The 26,498-nt window shown below is 39.0% G+C and overlaps 1 protein-coding gene and 1 pseudogene across 6 annotated transcripts in view; one reads left to right on the top strand and one right to left on the bottom strand.

The window, feature by feature from the left end:
• Nucleotides 1-1,844: 1,844 nt before the first annotated feature.
• OCLN (occludin) overlaps nucleotides 1,845-26,498 on the bottom strand; it is a 49,299-nt gene continuing 24,645 nt past the window's right edge. For all 6 annotated transcript variants that reach the window (XM_019728064.2, XM_074328857.1, XM_019728065.2 and 3 more), the window contains exons 5-9: nucleotides 17,082-17,227; nucleotides 11,001-11,216; nucleotides 8,621-8,792; nucleotides 6,207-6,248; nucleotides 1,845-4,882 (exon numbers count right to left, since the gene is read on the bottom strand). In XM_019728064.2, the coding sequence (XP_019583623.1) occupies nucleotides 4,781-4,882; nucleotides 6,207-6,248; nucleotides 8,621-8,792; nucleotides 11,001-11,216; nucleotides 17,082-17,227 (678 nt within the window). In that variant the 3' untranslated portion in view covers nucleotides 1,845-4,780. The remainder of the gene's footprint in view (nucleotides 4,883-6,206; nucleotides 6,249-8,620; nucleotides 8,793-11,000; nucleotides 11,217-17,081; nucleotides 17,228-26,498) is intronic.
• Nucleotides 19,915-20,028, top strand: LOC141570841 (U6 spliceosomal RNA; annotated as a pseudogene).

A 26,498-nucleotide genomic window follows, 5' to 3' on the forward strand; every position in this document is an offset into this window, starting at 1 on the left:
TACCTTACAGTGTTTATACATCACATAGTGACAGCTCCACGACCAGCTCCTTTTATCTCCCACCAGAAGACAAGGCCTTATTATTTACTTTTGGTGCCGTCTTTAAAAAGGAGAGGAGGGGAAATTAGCTTTGCTGCTTCTTTCCCAGTGCCACTCAGCCTTCCATCTTTGCCTCCCTGACAAACTCCACTTTCTCCTTTTTCTTTCCTTCTGTTCTGATTGGCCATCCTATTCCAAGATGGAGTGCATTCCTATAGGACAGCCCCAAGCCCAAGCTCCAAGTTTCTCACTTACGTTTACTACCCATCAGTCTGCGAACTTTTAACGGAAAAGCAGGAAAAGGGCAGAGGACTCCCAAATAAATTTAAATTAAAGCATATTTGTGGAGAGGAGGCTGAATCATTCCGGCTTTTCCAACTGTAAAGTTTACTATCCTCTATATAGCTTTTAGTCATAGATCTTAACTAGGAATGGTACTAGGCAAAACAATATACATAAATCCATGGTAATCCCTTGCCATAATTATGACTCAATATTCTAATTGTGTACAAAGTGGTAGAAAAAATTATCTAACCCCGCCAAAGGTTTCAACTGGTAAAACTAAGGGACAACTATAAAGAGTGGAACAGTTTGTTCTTTGCCCATGGGTGGCTGGACACAATCTACGGAATTAGGAAATTCATGAACAGCTCAGCCAATGGAATCAAGCTGAAATTCAAAGTGTCCAACTTCAAAGACTGGTAGAGGTGAACCTGCCTATTCTAATATCTTCAGATGGAACTTAAATCATTCGAAAAGAGACTCGTTAAAAAGCCTCTAGAATTGCTTATAACAGTAACTAAGAATCCTTATCTTGACATGTAAACTCTATTCTCTTTTAAAGCATTTGTTCATCATCTATGAATCATCACAATGCCAGGCCTAATGCAGTTCTGTCTAAAATTCAGAATTTACACCCTAAAGCTGCACTCCAGCAGAAAGGAAGAATATGGGGACTGGGATGATACATAAACTTTTAAGACACAATTTGCTTTTTAAAAAGTTGTTTAAAGTTTCACCTCCTGGCTTTGGGCAATAGGTGTAACTAGCCATATTTATTATTTACTTTCTGACAAGGACTGGTTTAAGTCACACATTAACCACCTTCATAAAACTATTAGGTACAAATGTCTCTCTTACAAATAAGCAACCGGAGAATACAGGAAGACTAAGTAATTTGTCCAAGGTCACACAGCAAATAATTGCTGCAGGGCAAAGCAAGGATAAACAAACATGCAGGGAAGAACTAGCAGGTCTTATGACACTAATTAGAATTTTGGGGGCACACACACTTCCACATTTTGTTACACACACAAATATCGTAGTTATGTGTATGTGTTTTTTTCTAACTCCAAAGTGGCATTATTTTAAGAGTGTTTTCTAAAAACCACCAGTGACTTGGGCATTTTTATTCCTGAAAATTATTCCCATTAGAAGACATATAAACAATATAAAACACAGCAGGAAGGAAGAGACATTACTTCACCTAATCAGTGCTTTCAAACAAGAGAGGTTACATGGTGAGTACAGAACCATGAGCTGCCAACATGAGATTGAACTGATTCTTCCAGCTGAGTCTTTAAAAATGTCCACTTGAGATACTTCCAATCCTGATGGTGAAGACTGGAGAATGTGTTTGCATTAGGAACTCCCATACCCCCAAACTAAAGCTAAAATCCCTGGAGCCAGGATTAAAGAACTCTTCTGTCCTGACCTTGCTTTACACATACTTGTACATACCCCCATTCAGGTAGTTACAGATACCTCAGTATTTCATATGAAGCATTTCATGTTATTAAACATACTTAAAATAGGATTATTTTATTAACATCATACAGAGCAATTGTACCTTATCCAACCCATTAATTTATTAACAAAGTCAAGCTAGAATGGGAGTATGGAACGTAATATTCACACTAAGATTCCTAGTTTAGTTACTTGCTATATGTGACAATGGACCAGTTAATCCACCAGATCATTGGTTACCTTATCTATAAAATGAGAATCATTGAAATGGTTCCATGTCAATAGACTGTTGTAAGAATTAAGTGATATTTCATGTATGTATCTGTATATACAATGTAACTTATACTCTAAATACTAATAGACTTAAATTTATTTCCAAAAATACAAAGCATATATGACAAAACTAACACTTATTTCTGGATGGTAGGTACATACATGTATGTTTATAGTTTTTTGTATTTCTTTAAAATTTTCATAATAAAATATTGATCTTATCTACTTTTAATACAGAATCACACATTAACAAAATCACTTTGTACAGTGAACCTTTATCTCATGGACCACATTCTTTCACAACAAAATCTTGGAACAATGATATACACAGCAGAAAGCACAATGCAGGCATAAGAATCACAGATCAGAGATGAAGAGACCTCTGAAATCCCATCTAAATCTCTTATTTTCTAGACTAGGAAACTGCTTGAGTGGCTTTTCAGCTACATCCAGCTAGTAATGCCAACCCCAACAGAAACACCTTGATTCTGGCTCCTGAGGTGGTCTTTAGTAAGTACCACATTTGAAAAATGATTCCTATTTTTTTTTTTTTTTCGAAGTCCAATTTTATGGCACAATTTTACAACGCAAACTTATGCTATTTGATCTTCTGCATTCAGCTGAATAGTCTCGTTTCGTCGGAACACTGGCAAGCTTGCCTTCATAAACTAAGTACATTGACTTCTAAGAACAAAGACTTAAAATTTTAACATACACAAAAATCAGTTAAGTTGCTCAAGAGTGTCCTTACCATTTGGTGTGAACCCAAAAGATATGAAAAGCACAGACTATTACCTTTTGTCATAAGTATGTACAGCACATAGAAAATTAGTAATTTCTTCAATTTGAAGAAATGAATCAGTGTTATAATAGAAACATTATTTAAAAGTTTATCTTTGGAAAATGATTCAGACTTGTATATAAAAAATTATATACTTAGGATGAAAAAGGTGCTCTGTAATAAATCTGACAACTCCAGTACTGATCATAAATTCCTAACTAGGCAGGTCAAGGTGGATAGTCACACCCCAGGTATACAACTTCTTGAGTAAAAGGCTTATCTTTGCCTTAAGCAAGCCCTGTCTATTGTTTCTGTGCATTTAGGTTAACACACCTTTGAAAAGCCAGAATAATCCTTTTTCAGACCCCTCAGAAGGAGCACCCTCAAGGGAGCACATAATCCATTAACATGTCCTGGAATTCAGTCCCCACCATGCTTTCTCCCACCATCATTTAATTTTCCTTATGTTCTCTCCCTAATTCCAAACGCAAAAAAGAAACTGTAAAACTGTCATTCTTGAGGCAGTTGAGATCTTGCTTCCTGGCATGCTGTCAGTTTGGCTCAAATAAATTCAAAAATCTCTACAGGTTTGGATGTTTCTTACGTTGACATACTTAAGTGTCTGAATTGCATACTAATGATTAAAGATTATTCTTCAAAACATTTTATAAAAAACAGAATTATAAGCTTGAGTGGATAATCACAATCAACTTGGCTAGTGATATACCCAGTATTATCAGCTTTTACTTTTCTAATAAAAATACGCATTTTTTAAAAAGTGCTGAAATTTAAGGGCACAATTTGAAATAATTTGGGGTTTTGTGGTATTGCATTTTACTTTCAGATAAATAGGCCTTCTTATAACTAAGGGATTGGGAAACAAGCAACCAGCACAGCACCCAAAATAGTTTAAAACAATTTAACAGACACAACTGCCGAGTGTAGTTTTGCACAGCTTAAAATTAACAGCACTAATAACATCAAACAGGTATATTATAGAAAGAAAACAACTGGTTTAATACCTTATAAAGTATGTACAGAACTTGAACTCTTGTAAGATACATTTCAAGTCACAATTAAATTATAACTGTAATTGGATGCTCTGATATAATGAAAAGGCCTAGTTGGTTAAAAAAAAAGACACGTAAACCATAAAAGATTAAAAAGTATTTTAAAATACACAAAATTCTAACCAATAGGTTTAAATTTTGATTTTTAAAAAGTAAATATATATTTACAATCTTTAAATTTCAATTTGTTACTTTTACATGATCTTTATTACCAAGATAATATAAAACAACAAAAAGTTCTTTAACCATTTATACACAGAAAAAAAATTAATAGGGAGTTTGGTAGAAAGTGACATCCTTAGTAGCTAAGATATGAAAAGGCCAAGAATTTTATTAATGGAGTCATAAAACAGACTTAACCAAAACTGCAAGCTAGGAAACAAGCAGTTTCACGTCATTGCAGGACCCAGTTTCCTTGGGACCCAGATTCCTTATCAGAAAGGGTATGATTATGAGTAAGGGTTACCTGAAGGGAGAATTCTGAGAGGATTAATAAACAAGATCACCTATTCGAACTAATGAAGCATTAAGATATGACTGCCTCGGGTGTGAAAGTTCACAGCACAATCCATTCATGGACCTTCCTTAAAGGCTAAAAAACCCCAAACAATCCTTAGTTCTTAAAACAAGAACCGGTGTTTAAAGCATAAAATCCTTAATTGGAGTGTTCAGCCCAGTTGATTACCAAAAGCTATTTATAAAATGCTTCAATACTGATGATAATAAACTGATGATATTAAAGCTACCAAAACTTTGTAATGATCACAAAGGTCTGGCTCCTGGGTTAGAGTCGAAAGTCATTTTGCCTTCTGACAACATTGCAGAGACGTCAGATACGTCTTAATCTCTCAAACAATGTGGAATCTGCCTTCTATGTTTTCCGTTTATCATAATCTCCAACCATCTTCTTAATGTGTGACAATTTACTCTTCAACTGCTTGCAATAATTCCTCTTACTTTTGTAATCTGCCGACTAAAAAGAAAAAAAAGGAACCAAGTAAATTTAACAAAATAAAGACAAGCTATGTGTTAGCTGCTAGGAAGGCAGAGGTGAATGAAAAAAAGTGGAACAGAAATCACAGCGTTGTTGGGAGTGTTAAATGAAGTAACATAGATAAGGCAGTATCTCAAACCAAATAGGCAGATGATTCTCTGCTCAATTATATCTTTGAAACTGAGTTTCACAAAGTATACACTACTTTCTAATAATCTGTAAAGTGACCCAAAAAACTTATTGACCTTTTTACTAACACATCATCTGAAAAGAATCAGTAAAACAACAAACTGATGGTATCAGTTAACTTGGGAAAGGGGAACTGGGTAAATGTGGAATGAGACAGGAAACTTTATACTCATTTAAAGTCTTGTATTTAAAAAGATGTTCTGTAATTTTTAAAAAACTTAATACAAAATATTTTAAAAACAAAACATGTTTTAAGTCAAGAAAGACTATAACAGCAAGTGTTGGTTAAGGATATGGACCAATAGGAATCTACAATGCTCGGTAGAAATCTAAGCTGGCACACACCAGAGAAGCTGTTTGACAGTACCTAGTCAAGGCTGGATTATATTTACCCAACGACCCTGCAATTTCACTCCTAAGTATACGCCTGACAAACGTGTGCACACATGCAGAGACACTTACAAAAATGTTTGAAGCTGCATTATTTGTAAAAACCCTAACTTGGAAAAAACCCAAATAAATGCTCATTAGCAATAGTATAATAAGTTGTGTTTTATTCACAAAATAAATAAAAAATAAATGAACCACAGCCACATGCCAAAATATGAATGGATCTCACAAAGTACTGAGCAAAAGAAATCATATACTTGTATATGATTCCATTTATATAAAGTTCAAAATACGCAAAATTAATCTATGATGTTAGAAGTTAGGATGGTGGTTACCTCTGGAGAGAGTGTAAAAACTGGAAAAGAGTACAAGAGAGCACTGTCAGGGGTACAAGGAAATCTATTTCTTGATTTGGGTGCTGGTAAAAAGATATATGGTTACTTTGTGAAAATTTACCAAGCTATACACTTAGGATTTGTACACCTTTCTATATGTATATTTCAACCTTTAAAAAGTTTTTAAAAAATCAGTATTGGTTGTTGCTGCAAACAACTGAAATTAACGTTCCAACTTCTTACGTAGTTCTAGTTTATCTTGCAATTATTGGGCCTTTTGTCTATCGTCAGTGCATACATAACAAGATATTCATAGTCACTAAAGGTTAAAGGAAAATACGTAATAGAAAAGTTCCTCCTAAAAGAATCTTACAATCTAGGATACTTACTCCTTTAACTTGCTTCAGTCTATTGTATTCATCTGCAGCAGCCTATTAAGAGAAACACAGGGAAATTTGTTTAATGGGGCACTTTCTCTTGCAAAAATAACACTATTGATGCTACACTTTGAAGCTAAGACTGCCAAAATTACTGGAAATTAAAATAACAAAGTCTTAAAGCTCTTAAAACTATTATGGTCAACAGGAGGCCTGAAGGAATCCAGTGAAAAGAAACTGATGACCTATTTCTTAGGTTCCATTCACATAGGCAGGTAACTATTTGCTCTACTGCCTCTCATTTCTCCCCATGCTAGTCCAAGTGCCATGCTGATACCAGAGATCTTTTTGTGAAGCACAGCTCTGATCAGGTTCTATTCCATTCTAAAATCGGTCAGAGCTCCCCATTAACTCCTCTACTAATCTACTTTCTCACCTATCCAGTCTTAGCATCCATCACGTGCAAGTCCTTAAAAAAAAATTAAGCACATTAATGCTTCCAGACTTCTGTCATGGTCTCCTTATGGCTATACACATGTTACCCCTCCCCCATTTTGTCTGGAGAGACTGTAATGGTTACTTCTCAGTTAAGCCTCTCCTCAACTCTTCAGGCCTTCAGCAGATCTTATCCCTTCTCTGAGCAATTACAGTACTTTCTACACATAATGTGAATACAGCATTAGTCACATTGTCTAAGTTGTTTAGATGTCAGTTTCTCTCTTAGAATATGAGCTTTTTGAGGGCTACACCGGATTTTATTTATCTTTCTAACTTCAGCACTGCCATATCATCAAGGCACATTAACGATCAATAAAAGTTCACTGAATTGAGAAAGGCTTATGACAACACCATACAAAAGCCATAAAAGAAAACAATAGTTAAATCAAACTATGTAAGAAGCAAATTCTTCAAAACTGAAAAACCAGATCACCCAATTAAAAATGGCAAAGGGTAGTTCATAAAATGAATATGAAATTCCAATAAATATGTGATATGATTTTAAAAGTTTAATTACTAGTATGTAAGACAGAAGGCAGTAATTTTTCAGGCACTAAATATTAGTGAGACATGGGTCAAATGAGCCCTCTAGAGCAACATTAGCAGGAATGCAGTTGATATAATCTTTCTAGAGCAGTTCTTCAAGAAAAACTTAAATGTACATAACCTCTGATTGAGCAATTTCCAATTTCACATTCTGGAATTTGTTCTAGCTAGATAAGCAGACAAGTGTGCAAAGATGGAGAGGTTCACCAGCATATTACTGGTACTACTAGGGGTGGGGGGGTGGGGGAGGTAGGGAGGTGGGGTGGTGGTGGTGGTGGTGGTGGTGTGTGCGCATCAAGGAGTAGACATACCTAAAGTCTAGTCACAGACAAAGACTCTTAATTGTGGTACAACCCCAGAATAGAAAATTGTGGGGCTAACTTTAACACATAAAAATATTATTTTTTCCATAAGTAAATCTTTATTATTTACATGAAACAATAAACATAAGCAACTGTTGAGTAGAAAATCAGGATATAAGCTGTGCCAGAAAGCATTTAAAAAGAAAAAGAAAAACCCCCAATGATGGAGGTACATCAAAAAGACAAAGAAGGCAACTGAAAGAGTTCCCAATGGTCAAAGCTATAACAATTCTAGCAACAAAATAAAGTAGCATTGGATTATAGCCCAAAGTATAATATAGATATCCCTAAGTCTATACTGATATGAATGAATGAATAAAAAAGAGGAAGTGACACGTTTACCACGCAGAAGAATTCCAAATAATTTGTGTCGGTACACCACCTTTAGAGATCTGGAGTACAATTCCCCACTCCTTAAGTGTGACCTATGTACAGTGACTTCCTTCCAAAGAGTAAGGAAGGGGGATTAAAAAGGAAAGAGTAACTTTACACGGACAACCACTACTTCAGTCAGAGGATCAAGGGAAAAAAACCAGACCATGACTATTTTTGAGTGAAAAAAGGAAAGATGTAAGTAAAACACATAAAATGATTCCTTATTGAAGACTGTGTGTGTCTAGGTGCCCTTGCGCACACAGAAGATATTTTAACAACTAATATTTTGGTGACAACCAGGTGGAGGACTTTAAGGCAATTTATCTTTCTGCATGCAATTCTGGATTGTTTGAATTTTTTACAGAAAGAATGAACTGTGTATATAAATAGAAAAAGTAATACAGCTACTTCCTCTTAAATAGGAAGGGATATGTGTACATAGTTTGCCTTATAATTCTTAACTACATTAGTACACTCTTCAATTTGGAAAGGCTTTTATCCAAGACTCAATTTCAATTATTCTTCAATGAAATCATTTTGATAATTACTAGCAAAATTTGTATCAACATTAGTATAAAGGATATTGTATCCCCATAGATCAGAATAAAATTTTGTGTAATATATAATTATCAGGTTTTAATTTACCATGTACTCTTCACTTTCTTCTCTATAGTCGTCCAATTCTTTGTCCAGACGAGAGAGTTCTTTATTGACCTCATCAAGTTCTGCTTGTAAGAGCTTGTATTCCTGCAGGCCAGTGTCAAAATTTCTCTTATAAAGTTGTCTTTGTTGATCTGAAGTGATAGGTGGATATTCCCTAAAAATTGAGAAAATGACTACTTAAGTATCCATAGGAGACATAAAACCCAGTGTTTCTTCCTCAAAAATAATAAAGCTGGTGGGATGTAGAGAATGACATGCTCTTATTATTTTTGTAGCTTATGGGGAGAGGAAGGTGGGGTGCAGTAAGTTCTTTTAAGAAAAATTATGCTTGGGGCGACTGGATGGCTCAGCTGGTTAGAGCACGAGCACTGAACGACATGGTTGCCGGTTCAATTCCCACATAGGATGGTGGGCTGCGCCCCCTGCAACTAAAGATTGAAAACGGTGACTGGACTTGGAGCTGAACTGCGCCCTCCACAACTAGATTGAAGGACAACAACTTGGAGCTGATGGGTCCTGGAGAAACACACTGTTCCCCAATATCCAATATTCCCCCCCAAAAAATTAAAATATACACATATACGTGTATGTGTATGTATATATATATATATATTTCTTAAAAATAAAAAAAAGAATTATGCTTTATACATCAAATAAACCATTCCTCCATAATTTTTAGAAATAATGTTAAAAATCTCTTATGAAATTTAAGGTTCAAGTCATAGGAACTCATTCTGAATACACAACATGTAATGTCTTAAAACTGGAATTCTGGAACACAAAGTACTCGTATGTTGTCATCACTGCAATCGGAGACTGACAGCTGGCTATTTTCTTATTTTCTGCTCTCCCCTATAGTCGTCAGACTGTTTTGAGGGTCATGGTGTTTTTTTTGGTCTTGTTTTGTTTTTCCAAAATGGAAATAGCTTATTTTAAGTCCTTTGATTATAAAAGTAGATATTAAAATGTATATGTATAAAAATGCATACTCTGGGGTGGCTGGATGGCTCAGACGGTTAGAGTGTGAGCTCCCAACAAGGTTGCTAGTTCAATTCCCTCATGGGATGGTGGGCTGCGCCCCCTGCAACTGAAGACTGAAAAACGGTGACTGGACTTAGAGCTGTGCTCAGCCCTCCACAACTAGATTGAAGGACAACGACTTGGAGCTGATGGGCCCTGGAGAGGCACACTGTTCCCCAATATTCCCCAATAAAATTTATTTTTTTTTAAAAAAAAGCATGCTCAGTGTACAAATAATCTGGCAATGCATTCAACCATGAAAAAAGCTCTGAAACTCTGTATCACTTGTTATCTCTCAATATACCTAAGCTATCCTTTACATATGAAGGGAATGCTATTCACCCATAATCCACTAAGGAATTACTCTGAATTGTTTCACAGAACTCAGGAACTTCATAGCAATACGGAATTTCAAAGTTTAGATCTAAGTCTAATATCCTCATTTTACAAAAGGGAGGAATTAAAGGATTTGCTCAAAAGTGAAACAAGAATTCAGGATTGTTCAGAGTTTTCATTTAAATCTTCCATGATATAAGTTAGGCAAATGTATTTTACAGACAAATGGCTGAATTGGGCCAACAACTCTAGGAGGGAGAGAGGAATACGATGTATGAGTAGGGGATTTCAAGCTACACTTGCCCCACCCCACCGTCCTACACCTCCAGAAGCAATGTTTTGATTAATCACTATTCGCACTATAAACGTTTCTGATTTACATGCCATTCCTCAGAATACTTGGGTATAAAAAGGCTACACATCAAACTCGAGTATAGCTGGTGATGTCGGACTATAACAAAACCACTGACACACACACAAAGGAACTTAACCACAACCCTGGCAAGCACACTAAATTGTTAACTCAGTTGTTTACGGAACTGTTTGCCAAAGTCCTTTGGATTAAACTTTTGAAAGAATCTCTGGTCTCATCATGAAAGCTTAACTTCAAAATAAATGCCAAAGGAAAGCCATAGTACCAGTCTAGGAATTTTAAAATAAGGTAAAATGAAGTTCCTCTGTGTTTGTATTTTATTTCTTTGAAAGACCTTTCTTGGGTGACTATTGGTAAAAGTAAGAGCGCTGGTGAGGTTTATCAGCCAACTTGTAGGGGACGTTGAAAATATTTTTAAGACATGGTTACAGCCAAACATATCCCTTCCACACCTATTTTTATTACAAGAGTACTAACCAAAAAAAAGGAACAAAAATCCATCTTCAGTCCTGACTGGCAAAGAATGGAATGATACCCTCCACCCCAGTTTAGGAGGCAACACCTCCAAAACCTGGTTGGCCCACGCTAGTATCAGACACGCAAGTGGTTCCAGCAAAAGGGGCGACTCGGTACCTGATCCAGTCCTCCTCCAGTTCATCGCAGGACTCGCCGCCCGTCGTGTAGTCTGTTTCATAGTGGTCTTGCTCTGGTCTCTTTGACTTTCCCGCTCTTCGCTTTGTGGGAGCCCTTTTTGAAGGTGTCTCCAAGTTACCACTGCTGCTGTAATGAGGCAGCCTGAACTCATCCACAGGTGAAGTCACTGGAAGCTCCTGAACCACTTCAGGCACCCTAATAAAAGAGGAATTGTCTTTCAGTGATCATGGGGTACACGCCAAGCCTTTGCCAGGGCACTGTAACCACAAAGAGCAGCAGCAGGGAGCTGGGAGACGTCCACATGGAGGTGTGTGCGCTCCAGCAGTCCCTTTGCTCAGCCCCGAGCAGACCCCTAGTTCCTGCATTCAGGAAAGCAGCAGCTCAGATCCTCTAACACGCACAAGTAGCTGTAAGGGTCCTATGGAAGGGGAGCCCATTAGCAAACCTTCTAGTACGGAAAATGGACCTAAGATTTCACATTAGGAAGTTCAGGCTGTGTGGAAGGTGTGTTTACCTGACCTGTGCCAGGGACACACCCTACCGAAGGCTGTCAAGAAAATAATGGTCATGACTGTTCTACAGGTTCTTCCCGTTCCATGGACATAACTACCTTTGGAAGCAGACTCTCAGAGACAAGCTCTTTGTTATATTAATTTTAGACTCCAATAGAGCAATTATCTTTTCAAAATATCACAAGAAACTAAAAAAGCTAAAAATTTAAAATCCAAAACACTAAGAAGCTTTATATTGTAATAGATGAAAGAGCTCATTAAGATTTTTTCAGTTGCTCCATCAATCCTGAAGCCACACAGAATGAACGGAATGGAAGGATTACCATTACACTTATTTATCTAATGTAATTATTCAATATTGCATCAGATTTTTAACTGCTTATAATGTTTCTGCCACAAGTTTAAAAACGAAGCCTATCACGGAATAAAATACCAAGAGCTGTGGCAACTGTACACTACTTCTGAGTAACAGAAATGCAACGATTAACTTTCCTCTGTAGCAGAGCTGGAGAAGGGCAAGAAGAGAAAGGAAAGGAAGACAGAGTACCTGAGACTTTCCAACATCAGTCCTGCTATTCAAATCAACTACTAACGACCTCTGAAGATTTTTTTTCTTACTCTTTTCAACTCACCAAAACTGTAATCTTGAGCTTTATTTATGAGATTTACTTTCTCTTCTATGTGACTAGAACTGCTCAATTCTAACTGCTGTCAGTTTTAGATTTCTAATCACACTTAATTTCTTGTGGATTCCTAAAGCTTTGCGAGAGAGTGTGTGTGTAGTTGGTGGTGGTGGTAATTATTTCTTCTTTCTTTATTTATTCAGGTTAACGTAGCTTTGTGCACTATGTAAATGCTACTTCTAAAGGAGGGAAAATGTGACTTTCTCTGCAAGTCAATAATTAAACAAGTTCCTAGACACTCTGCCAAAATTGCCAGGTACTATGAAAGCTTCTTGCTCTTTGGCGACAAACAAAAACCTTTAGAATGCAGTGGGTTTGTTTGAGGGGGGAGAGACCAGAGGAGGAGGAAGCTAAAGGGTAAAAGAAATTAGAAGAAAAAAAAACATTGAAGCAGGCTGCCTCTCATAATTTTTTATTATATATTGATATTATAAATCTTTACCATGGAAGTTTTCCACCTCCCCTCTTCCTATGCCCTTTGAAACACTAAACAGTAATACACTTGATATAGCATAAAAGCTAAAAACAAAATGCTTAGCAAGAAAAGTACATATAAATATAAAAGCTAGGGAACATGCGTACTCTCAATAATCTTCGAACCTACTTTTTAGATACACATCCTATTAGATCAAAATCCGTACAACCCAGAAGAGGTAGCCAGCCGTCTACTTTCCTCAGTATCCGACCTAGTCTCCCAGGTCTGGAATTTCATCCTCTTGTAGCTTTTGGATTCCTTCTTTTTTATTCATTTGTTTTATTCTAACACACACACCTTCACATGCCTTTGCTGCCTTATCTTGCCCCAACTCTCTGTAGAGTTACTGTACACCTTCTGCCCTTGTTAGTTTGCAACATCCATGACATCCATGGACTTTGTATTCCCAGGGTACCTGGACAAGGAATGTGTACATGGCAGGTGTTCAAGGTAATGACTGAATTGAAAACACAGTCACAAGCATCGTCCTTCCTGATGACAGCCAGTTATCAGTGAAGGAAGAGAAACAACATCCGATCAACATCAGTGTTGACTGATCAGAATGACTGTCAGAATGATGTCCATTACACATGTGCTATTCTAGAACTGCCACAGTTACTGGGGGAAATAACTAAGTCTTGCCAATCAGACAACTCCATCTTCCTGGCCCCGAGGATGACAGTGACCTAACATAGGCCAAGGTTTGATATATAACCTTTGGGAAGGGAAATTCCATTTTCTGAATCCTGGACTGGAAGATGAGTGTAGCTTGGGACATGTGGGTGCTCACCCTGTTACGACGAGAATAAAGAAAACATAGCCACAAGAGCCCTGATATCCTCTGAGTCCTTGGATCACGCTATGCCTGAAGCTCGACCCACCCCTGGGCCCTATGTGAACCAGTGAATTTCTACAACTTGCACAAAAGTCCTAACAGATTACCCTGCCAGCTTATCTGCTACAACCAAGCAATGGTCTCATTTGACATTCAAAGATATCATCCTGCCTTGAAAGATCTCTGCAGTGTCAACGCTCAACTTCCTTGATTTATTAAGGTTAATTCACCCTGGGTGTAGACAGGATAGTAAGGAGCATACCTAAGAGGGCTCTCCCAAATTCGCTTAAAGGGTAAAGAAGCAACCATCTTCAGCTAAATTCTGCTGTCTTCTAATCCAGGGTTAACTCTACCTGCCTTGAAATTCTAAGGTATAGGACAGAATGATGAGCAAAAGGAGCCAGACACGAGAGTAATTACCATATGATTCCATTTTATAAGAACTCTAATAACAAGCTAAACTAATAAAGGGTGATAGGCATCGAAATAATGGTGGTGGGGTGGGAGGGGTAGCGATGACGAAAGGGCACAAGAGGACCTTTTGGAGTGCTTGAAATGTCTCTCTCGATGTGGTGGAGGTTACTTCAGTGTTCACACGTGTGAAAACTCATCAGGCTGTCAGTCAAGATGAGTGCTGTTTACTGAATGTAAGTTACGCCTTGGGGAGGAGGGGGGGGAATCTTAGTATTGAGGTACCTTGTCCTCAAATGGACCTCAGACACAATGTTCCCATTCTAATTCCTTCTCTGTCTATTACAATAGCAAGGAGGAGAGGTGCTGGGTTATGGACCCTCCAAGAAGCCTGAGGAACGACAGGCTGCCTCGTTGGGAATCCTGCACAGCACTTGACAATGTCTATTACTCCCCAGAGGCTGCAAGTTCCTTCTATCACTACCGCACACGTCAGGTGCTGTGGGAGATACTGTCACATTTGAATCCCTCAGCACCCCCTCCTCCCCTTCTGGGTTCTAAAATTAAGCATCACACTTACATTTTCAAGACCTTCGAAAAAGTTCTGGGGTGCAGGCTGGGAGTGTGAACTGGTACAAACATTATGGAGTATAGTTTGACCACATCTATCAAAGTGAAATAATCAATTTTCTTTAGCCCAGCAATTCTACTTTTAATGTTTCCTCCAGATACATTCACATATATGCAAAGTGATAAATATGCAAGTTTATTTTCCCTGCAGTGGTTGTAATTATAAAACATTGGGAAAAACTGTGCATCAATATGAGATTAATAAATTACTGATGGAATATTATGCAGCTATAAAACAGATCAGTCAGCTCTTTGTACAGCAATAGGAACAATCTCCAAGATATACTGCTAACAATACATTTAATATGCCAGTATTTTTTTAAAGAAAAAAATAACCAATATACACATTTGGCCAGCATATTTAAAAAAAAAAACCTCCGGAAGGATGTAAAAGAAAGTGGTAACACTAGCTGCCTCTGGGAGAGGAACTAGTACTTGGGGACATAAGGTACCCTTTTGTCCCTTTTAATTTTACATTATGAATGTATTGGCTTGCTCAAGAATAAGTAAGATTTTTAAATTGTTCCACATAAATTTGTGAAAATATCTTGGCTTTCATGAAAAGGGACAGCATGTGGGAATGCTGTGTAACCATACAGATCTCAGAATTGATTCAGAGGCGTAGCTGGTCACAAGGTGCATTATAGATATTTATTTCGCATACGTGCAAGTCCTGTAAATCGCAGCTTGACACTTTCCCAAGGATGGCATCTCTCCTGTGTACCTTTGCCCTTAATAGCCTCAAGTGCTGTGGTTTTTGTCAAAATCCAAAGAGAAGGAGGAAAATAGAGAAAATGCTCTTCCTCCAAATATTCACAACTGAACTGAATGGCAAGGTCAATTCTGAAGACCAAAGCAAAATAAATGGAGGGTAAGACTGCCAATCTGTTTCCAAATTCCATTCCAGGGTAATATTAAAACCTATTGTCTTCAAACTGCTTTCCCAATTGACTCAGCTGCGGGTGTCATCTTATGGGGTTCCAGGCACCCACTGTGCACTCACTGTGGATCTCTATATACCTCAGCCACTAAATGACAGTTGAGGGGTTGGAGACAAAACTTTGAAGGAACAAAAAGTTGTCCAGCAGATATACCTTTAACTAAGAACAATGAAACTAGCTGAAGGGAAGGTTTCTTTTGTGTGGTCTATAAAGAAATTTGGAGTTGTAGAATTATATATAGCAACACTAATTTATCATGCTTAGGCAAAAAGTACATCCCCGTCCTTACGTCCAACACCTCCAACATACTTCCCTCACTAGTCATTCAGTTGAATTAGAACTAGGCTTTAGGGTAAACTGAAAACACAACAGGGACACCATTCCAATAACCATAATGGCTCGTCCTCTAGGACAGAAACTCACTCTGAGGTTTTTACTACATGTGAAACGAATCTATAGGCTTTATCAGCAATATGAAGGATCTAGCACAGCAAAGGAGACCTCAGAATTCCTGAATTCAAATGAAGTCTACTAGATCAATACAAATGTATGTACACAGGGGGTGATCAACAAGCAATCTCCTCTTTCTAGTGAGGAAAGAGTGACGATGGGGAAAATACAAAATGGAGTCATTTTAACAAAGCTGCTAAATTATTTAACATCATGAAGGTTGAGGCATGAAGAAATGATTATTTTTCTTGTCTTAACTACCCTAGGAACTTAAACTTTTGAACTTTCCAGTCCTGGGTCACTACCGCAATAATACTATACCAGTTGGCGGTGCTTCAATTTCCAGACATACACCAAACATGTAGATAACCCTCTGACTACCCCCCAAAGACTCGGGACACGACCAGACCTCCTGACATCTGACTGAGACCGGTAACTGTTCTGGACTAATTCGAGGGCAGGACTAATTATTCTCAAGGATGTGACTTTTACTATAAAAACTCTTAATTTTTCTTTCCCTTTTGGAACATTTCTAGGTTTCTGCCTAGTATTTCCAGTTTACAAACTCTAAGACCCTTGAGTAAATTTTCATCATTTATTAGGTTGGTGCAAAAGTAATTGTGGTTTTTGCAATTATTTTTAACCTTTTAAACTGCAATTACTTTTTGCACCAACCTAGTGTTTCTCACCAAAGCCTCCCAACTCTTTGTGCTTAGTCAACACTATTAATGAGATCTAATAATTATAGGCAAAAGGAGAGATTATTGAGAAATGCACTTAGATATGCTATCAATCCTTTCATCTGCACCTATCTATACCGAAAACCAGAAGTAGGAAAGAGATCCACATGTCTAGAGTGAAAGAACCTAACTTACCCTTCATCTGTTAAATCATGAGAAACGCATTTTCAGCTTAAAAGGGGAAGAGCACCCCACCAACTCACAGCCCCCTTCCTTATCTTCCAAGGGACCCTAGGCATCCCCCTACAATGCAAAGATCAGTCTCCAGACTTTATGCAAACTCTTGGAAATTTTTTAAGGCGAACAGCACAAAACAGCAACTAATTTATAAACACGGCAAATACTCATTCTTTAGACTCATTCTATAAGAAGGTGCTACTTACGGTGTTGATTTATAGGACAACTCTGGATACATCCGCTTGTCATTCACTTTACCGTTGGAAGAGTAGGCCGTGGGACTATACACTCTCTCCACATAGTCAGAAGGCGGAGGAGGCATGTCTTGTGTGCCAGCAGAAACGTTTTTAACCTAAAGAAACAGCCCCAAGAGACACAAGTATTATTTAGCCTGTAATTTAAAAGGGGAAGAAATGGAAGAAAAATATCACATATAAAGGGATCTAATATTTATTGAGTTCATGAACTACTATTAACCTGTAATGACTGCCTTGTTATTATTACTGTTAACAGCCAATCAGTATTTTTACAAACATATAAAGGGTGTTACTGTTAGTTTAACAAGTCCAGAAAGAATTACAAAGAAGAAAAAAAACTCACAATTACCTAATTCTCTTTCGAATTTGATTAGGTGGAATAAGTATCCGTGGTAATTGCTCCTCTCGCTATCAGGAAGACTAATCTCATTTTATCTAGGCTAGGTCTGTGCTAGGGTGAGAATTTTAGTAATGCTGTCTGACCACCACACCTGAAATACCACTTAGCTAGGACAAGGGACAGAGGACAGTCACCCTAAATATGGAATGTTAAAACCACAGAAGAAGCTCAAACTGATTCTGCCACAGTTCTTTAGTGAGATTTGTAAATTCTCCCTTAACATACATTCCCTATGGCTCTATTATTTAGTAGCCTGTGGAGTACAATCACATCATTGCCTGCCTCTCTGCTTTCCCTCTTCCCTTCTGACATGTAAGAATCCGTCCTAAAGAGGAATATGTATTAGAGATTATGCTTTGCTAACATGGAAGGCTCCCCACAGAACCTTTGGGAGAAAAATTCAAATACAATAAACACAGTCAATTAGATTCCCGACATTGAGTTCATGAAGTAGAGTTCACTCTAAATTTTACCTAAAAATCTTTACATTATCACATGTTACTCTGCAACTGATTAAAAAAAAAAATTACTAAACCCAGATAACTCATTAAGTTGTTTCAAAGGAATAAAGTGTGTGGGAGGCAGGGGGAGGGGGGGAGAGGAAGGAGGCAGGGATTAAAAATAACTCCACAAATTATTTCTGTGAAAAAGAGCAACGTTTCAAAAATAGGGAGGTGGGACGACTGGTGTAGCTTGGTGATGAGAACAATGGCAGCAGATCACCTGGGCTTACACCAGATCTGCCAACTGTGAAGTCCAGACAGCCTCAGTCTGCTCCTCTGTAAGAAACGGGGCAGCTACCTACTTTATAAAGCTTTTAACAATTAAGTGAGGTGACAAGGTATCTCCTTTAGCACACTGCCTTTGTGAACATAGTAACATCTCAGAAGATGCTGGATTCTGGAATTGAAGCCATTGGATCTAAACAAAGAATGTTTATAAGTATTTAAATGTGACAGCAGACATTTAATTGGATGATTCTGCTATTATGAATCCTTGCAATTAGGTTCAGCATCAACACAGTGTATTTCCCTGCAACGCACACACTTGACATCTTGTTTTCCGTTAAGCATAGCATTATAACACGTCCTGCTCCCTTTCCTATCTCTGCAGTATCACATACCAAAGATATTTATTTACCCACCCCTGTAAGTACACACAGAGGCCTTCTTGATTGTTGAATATTCCCATGAGTCAGAAAGGAATGGAGTCATTTCCTCCTGAAAGTAGAGATTGGCAGGAACTGGGAAACCAGTGGGTGGGTTGCCAGGGAGTGTGCTTAGATCCCACCACAGGGGATCCCACCACGCGTGGCTCCCACTGAATTCCTTAGGACTTGACACTGTCACCAGCAGTACAGACAAATGCGCTGCCAAGCACAAGACCTATTCTTATGCTCGAGACTTCATCCGAGTTTAAAAAGACGTCCTTTTCTTTAAAAAACCACTTAATACTTCTCCAGGTTCTTTCCCTTTCCCAACAACCTTTAGCAGAGGTTGCAAAGCGCGTAGATTTCCTATGACTCTGGCAAACCAGAAACTAAAACCTTACAAAAAAGGTGCTGTGTGTCCTTGTACAGACTTCTTACTACCTGGAATGGAATGTCCTTCCCCCTTTCTTTGCCAACTAATCCTTAATTAGGCTTCAAGTCTTGGCTCGCTGCCAAGTAGTATTAGTGCCACTACGTCCTGGAGGTGTTCCCCACGTGTCCCTGCTGGGTGAGGCACCTACGTGTCCGCCTATCTCCCCCAAGCACCTGTGCATACAAACCTCCCACCAGAGCACTCACGGGCTGAGGGACAATTGTTTACATACAGTATAATGACTTGCTCCCACCTCTCTTAACTTCAGTAAGTAGTGGACTGTTCTTAAAGCCACCACTGTCGGCCTGCTTACAATGTGCCAAATACTGAACTAATAGATCATTTAGGAGGCACACCCTTACAGGTAAATACTATGACTCCCTTTTCAGAAATGAAGAAGCTACGGCTCAGAGAATTAGACAACTTTCCTGAGGACATACACCTAGTAAACGGAAATGTGGGTTTTGAATAGAGGCGTCACTTGAAGGAAAGACTCTCTGCTCCATACCATCCACCACCTTTCCCTGGGCCGTCTCCTACCTTCCTCTTTGGGTCTCCCAGCCCAGCACAGTACCTGGCACAAGTCACCCAGAGTTTGCTGTCTAAAGGTTACCTCATTTATTACGGTTCTATTTCTACACTGTGTATATCTGAACATCTTATCAAATGAGCTGCTCTGAGCCGACCTTTATCTCTTAGCGTCAGCAGGACTGGCCGAGCCTGTGCACTGACTTCACCCACCAGCACACGTCTTTTGTTACTTAAGCTTTTTTTCATACACACAAAAAATTCCAAGGCAGTGCTTGCTTTGGCAGAACATATACTAAAAGTGGGACAATACAGGGAAGATTAATTATTAGCATGACCCTTGCAAAAGAATGATGTGCACATTTGTGATGGTTTCACATTTGTTAAAAAAAAAAATCCCCAGACAGACTCAAAGATGAATAAGCAGCAGCCTATGTCCTTAAGAGGAGTTTAAGAGTCTAGAGGCAGAGGCAAAACATATTTTTATGTTTCACTTTTCCCGAAAAAAGCTGAAATATTACTTTTTCTCATGGCACCAATGCAAAATGAGGATAAACCTGCTGCTTTGGAAAAGAGTGGAAGAATGGGGGAAGCCCCAGTGGAGTGACCAGATACTAGTAATTCATACAAGGAGTCCTCGACCTGGGCTTTCTATTATGAGAAAAGGGATTGCTGAGCTTTACTGTTATTATTGACAGGATCCCCAGCCACCCACAGAACTCAATGATGTAGTTAAAGTTCTTTTAAAAACATACAAACAAAACCTCCACCATTTTATAACATATAATATAACATAATATAATATAACATAATATAATATAATGTAATATAACATAATATATAATAATAAATAAAACTTGTTTAAAGATTTAGAACCTGAGAAAAACCAGGCTTAATTCTAAACAGTAAATGGTGAACAATTTTCTTCAAGTAACTTGAGAACAGCTCTAAGAAACTAGGGGAAGAAGTGAAAACACAAATTAAGAAAGCTATGTCTTCCACTAAATACTGTGGGGAAAGAAAAGTTTAAGAGTCACTCATTCCAGATCCAAATGCTGGAATTGTCCTGAAGCAGAGAGGAGCCTGGGTGGCTGTGCCAGCGCTCACACCCCCGGGCCGTCCTGTGGGGAGGAGACCCAAGAGGGAAGGGCGCTGTAGCAGCAGGAATCCATGCAGCAGGGCCCACCCAACCTGCTCCTCTTATCTGCAATCTGCTCTAGGAATTCCTAGTCTACACTCCACATCTATACTATTAAAGGGAAAGATAAGACGGTGGAGGGAAAGACACATGTCCAGGAGAAGGACATCGAAGCAACCAAAGAAAGACTCCGACTCACTCGAGACTAAATTCAAAAAGGACAAGCACTCACACAGACCTTGTTTAAGGAAGACACAGGAGAAGTTTTACTCAGATTCATATTCCAATCAAGAAACATGTTTCCAAAATGTCAAAATGAAATAAATTCAAATGAAATAATTTCAAAAAGATCTTCACAAGAGGTTATTATGAGGATAAAATTTTATTCAAAATTAAATTATACTCCCAAGTGTTCTGATTATGTCAATTGTGAAAAAAATCTTTGTAACAACATCTAACATTCCTTGGAGAGTTAATGAAAACATTCCAAATCCCTGTGGGGTGCCAACAAGAGAACAAAGAGGGTGGCTTTAGAGCAGCTCTTCTCCAAACACCTGTCATCATTGTAACTCCCTCATCTGGGACCAAAATGCATGTACACAATCGTGTGTGGCTGCTGCTGCCTCTGAGCCACCTTCCCTGACTTCTGTAGGTCAGAGATGGAATAAAGAGGTCAACAATGTTTCAGGTCCCTTTGGAAAAAAAATCTTCTTCCCCCCAAAACAAAGTTTAGGGAAAACAATTTCACATGTCATTTGGAATTAGTACAAAATGGAGCGATGAAAGCCATTCCCCATTTTTCTCTTGGTTCTGTCTTCATTCTTAGGTCATACAAGGGAGAAAGAGTCAGGACAGACCTGCATCCAACTGGTGTAGAAATCTGACAAAAAGTTATCTACCTCTGAGAAGGAAAGAAAAGTTCCTGTGTTGATTGATGAGATAGGGGGATTGTCAATGGTGGCACTAAATCTTCTATTTAGAGATTTGGATCTCTGCATAATTTGATTTAAAAAGTGTAATTTAATTTGGGACTTTTTGAAAGCTTTTCTTTCTCCACTTCCTTTCCGTCCGGACTTAATGATTCTGCTTCCTGTACATTTACTATGCAGACCAGTTTCAGTGTTTCTATTTACTTCGGCCCAGTGCTGGCCCTGTGACTTGGGAGAGATTTTGCATCTGTATGAGATCCACTCCTGGCTCCACCTTAAATATATGTAACATAAGCAAAGGTTGCAATAACCAACTTAACTGTACCTTCCCCCACCCCAATGAACAAGCCGAACTCAGTAGAAAAGTCCACTATAGGCTGAAGAAATTTACATCCTGGTTAGAAAAAATAAAACTTGAGACTAAAGAAAGAGTCGAAGCAGTAGTTTCCAGCAGACACTGCCCAGCCGACCCTCCTCTTATTTCTTTCACGACCCGTGAGCAAGCAGCCACAACACTGTGTATCCATCATGGGCCAGGTAAAACTGGACCTTGTTTATTCCTCACCACTGCCTGGGTGCATACAATTATCTCCATTTTCAGATGAGAAAACTGAGCCTCTACAATTAAATTAATTTGCTCAAGGTCACACAGAAGGTGATGTGGCAGCCAGGGGATTTGAACCCTGGCCCCCATGGCTCCAAAGCCCAGCTGTTTCTCACATAACAAACTGCCAACTCAGTAATGTAAATATGGCTTGAGGTACCCATCTCATCTGGGTACTGACTAGTCCCGGTAACAAAAGGAATCACTCTCATTGTGTTAACTCCTCACCACACCCTAATGAGATGTGACATGAATAAGAGTTTTATTTGCCTATTAGACTAATGTTGTAAGAGCAGCTTTTGACACAAAATTACTATGAATATGTGCTTCAGTCACCAGGTGCTTTTGTTTAGGTGAGAGTGTAGAAACACCAGCCTCAAAAGGGAAAGAGAAGGGTTTTTCCTGCTTGGTAATTAAAGTGAAGAAAGACATCAGACATCAGAGAGAGGAGCACCTTGATCTCAAAGTACAATCTCCAGTTTTACAACCTGCCATCCACCTTCACTACACGTTCTCAGAACAGTAAGTGGTCCAACTCGTTTTTCCCGTTTTCTGGTATTTTACACCCACAGATACTCCTCCAACAAGAGCCTTCAAATTGCCTCTGGAAAGTTCCCTCAGACTTTTCTCTACTCCTAGTCACTTGAAGGCAGAGGCTCCCAAATAGACCAGTCCCACTAATGAAGAGAACACAGACTAGTTTGAGCAAGTCTGATGAACTTACTGTTGATTAGATGATGGCACAAGGACTTAGCAATCACAACGTCCCCACCCCGATGCACGTCGCCCGATGCACGTCGCCCCTAGGAAAATATTGCCATATACCAACGAAGATGAATTCTGAAGCTCCCTAAGAATCAATGAGCTGTTAGAGCTTGGGGGCGTGTGTGCTGGAGAACTTTATACTCAGTGAGCGCTCTCATTCAAGGTCTCCTTGCTCTGGAAACAGTAATCCTGGAGCAGACTGTTAATACTCATGTATCTTAGGCCCACGCTCCCCAGCAGGTGTGCCACAGACACGGAACACGTTAGTCCTCAGAGTCCCCGGTCAGTCACCATCTGGGGTCCCGAATCTCCTTCCATTTACTCCACCACTCATACAACGTTATCTGTTCCTAAATATGCCATGACGTGGAAAAAGCCTTATGCACACCTTAACTCACTGGGCTTGCAGTGTTACAACTGCAGCTCGGCTCTACACAACAGTGGTTCTCAAATGGTGGTGCCCAGACCACCAGCACCAATGTTCCCTGGGAATGCATTAGAAATGCAAATTCTCAGGCCCCATGCCTGGGCTACTGAATGAGAACCTCTGCGAGTGGGGCCTAGAAAGCTGTTTTAACCAGTCCTCCAGGTGATTCTGATGTTTGCTAAGAACCAGGTCTGAGAACCAGGGACCCAGGCAGACAACTGCCCGTTTGTACCATTGTACTTATCACCTATCATTAAGTTAGTGTTCATTTTATTTAGCGCTGGAAATCTAGGAATTGCTGCCTTCAGAGAGCCACAGAGACACTCACCAGCTCCAGTACATTCTCTACCTCCTTCGATACCTCCCATGACAGCTCTCTAAAATGGCTCTCCAGGATGCCCAGGCCTGTCTGCCCAGCCCTTGTCATTCGCTGGTGCTGGAACACACAGGGCCTGCTATACTCCATGCTGGTCTCTTCTAAGTCGAGACGGACAGGCCACTTTCACTTTTGTTCCATTTTGCCCTACTTCAGGCCACAGGCAACAGTGAATTTCTTCCCAGGGTGAGAGTCTAGTATACCAACACTCAGAGGCCCACAGGACTGCTTTAACATTTACAAATGCGTGTACTGGTTGAAAATAAAAAAGTTATTCAAATTTCGTCAGGTATCTACTGTTAATTACCACCAATGCCCTGTCCCCATGCATATCTGTCTCCACCATCCTGGGTGCAAGGAGATAACACGCAGGGCCTACACCTTTCAGAAAATATTTGTTCTCATCAGAACTTGTAGCAAGCTGATAAGCTTACGAATAACAGGAAAATTAAGTTAAATTGCAAACAACATTAAATGCACTGACATTTTGGGTACTTGTACCCCAGCTCCCTTATTCAAGCTCATCATTGCAAATACTAACAATTATTACTCTAGCTAAACACGTATTGGGTGTTAAATTACGTGCAGGCCCTGACTGACCTAAGCCCTTTAATCATTGCAGCATCAGCGTATCTGAATGGAACTTTTATTTTCCCCATTTATATATGAGGAAACTATTTAATAAACAGACAAAGTAATTATACTCATCAGAGTCCAAGGAAACCAAAAGCTACCCAAGGCGGACCACAAAGGATAATCAGGGACCCTGTCGCTTCTCTACACCCAGCCAGCTCATCCTCACTAGCTCCTACCTTGGCAGGTAAGTGCTGGGAACAATGCTACATAAATGTTGCATCACAATGTCAAAGCTTTAGAAACTTCTAGAAATAAAACTGCTTACATAACATACTACTTAGATAGGCATGAGGACACCCTGGAAACTGGAATGTTGTATATTTTGATCTGGGTGATGGTTACATGGCCATTTATGTATAACAATTCATCAAGCCATACAATTAAATTAGCGCACTTAATGCACTTTACTCTGTGTGCAGATATATACATTATATTTCAATGACATTTTAACAATATTAAAGATGTTTTCGAGGGCCCGCCCGGTGGCTCAGGCGGTTAGAGCTCCATGCTCCAAACTCCGAAGGCTGCTGGTTGGATTCCCACATGGGCCAGTGGACTCTCAACCACAAGGTTGCCAGTTCTATTCCTCGAGTCCCGCAAGGGATGGTGGGCTTTGCCCCCTGCAACTAAGATTGAACACAGCACCTTGAGCTGAGCTGCCTCCCGGATGGCTCAGTTGGTTGGAGCGCAGGCTCTCAACCACAAGGTTGCCGGTTCGACTCCCGCAAGGGATGGTGGGCTGTGCCCCCTGCAACTAGAAAACGGCAACTGGACCTGGAGCTGAGCTGTGCCCTCCACAACTAAGACTGAAAGGACAACAACTTGACTTGGAAAAAAGGCCTGGAAGTACGAATAAAGTCCTGTTCCCCTTCCCCAATAAAATCTTCAAAAAAAAAAAAAAAATGTTTTTGAGGAATACTTAATGATGTAATTTTAAAAAGCCTACAACATATAATGTTCAATCCAAAAAGGTAGGATTTTATATTGCTAGGGAACATAATCGTACATCAAATTTAAAATAAGAAGTAAGAGGGGGTAAAGGATTAAAGAAAATACTGAAATGGTAACTCAGGATAGTAGAATTTTCTTTATACTTCACTGTATTTTCAAAATCCTCTGTAGTTACAAATCAGGTTGAGTGATTGATAGAATAAATACACATACGTGTGTACACACACACACACACACACACACACACAGTCACGTGCTGCATAACAATGCTATAGTCAACAAGGGATCACATCTACAACAGTGGTCCTGTAGATGGCAATGAAACTGAAATTTTTCTATTGCCTAGTGACTGGTAACCTTTGTAACGCTGTAGCAAACACACTACTAACATGATTTGGTAATGTTGGTGTAAACAAACCTACCACACTGCCAGTCGTATAAAAGTACAACACATACAATTATGTACAGTACATAATACTTGATAATGATAATAAATGACTGACTATGTTACTGGTTTATGTATTTACTATACTATACTTTTTATCATTATTTTACAGTATATTCTTTCTACTTATAAAAAATGTTCACTGTAAAAAAGTATGCTGTGTTATGCAGGCCGCAACCTCGTATACCTTTACCACATCACATGATTGCACCATTTTCTGTTGGACTTGAGTTAATTTCGTGTTGTTTTGTACAGTAACCTGTGTACAGGCTTGTCGCCTAGCAGGAGTAGACTGTACTATATTCCTTGGTTGTGTACTAGGCAATATCATAGGTTTGAGTAAGTGCGCTCTCAGATGAGCACAACGATGAAATCACCTAAGGATGCATTTCTGAGAACGTATCCTTGTTGTGCAGCAATGCATGATTGTATTTTAATTCAGAAAAAGTACCAATTAGATCTGGGGTTTAAGGACATAACAGAAAAAACAAAAACCTGTAAACTTAATTAAAAGAACTTTAAAACATTTAAAATACAACAATTGTTGGTACAAACTTAAGTGAGTGACTACAAAGGATGAGAGT

The sequence above is a fragment of the Rhinolophus sinicus genome, linkage group LG03, assembly GCF_036562045.2.
Source record: "Rhinolophus sinicus isolate RSC01 linkage group LG03, ASM3656204v1, whole genome shotgun sequence".
Taxonomy (NCBI): domain Eukaryota; kingdom Metazoa; phylum Chordata; class Mammalia; order Chiroptera; family Rhinolophidae; genus Rhinolophus; species Rhinolophus sinicus.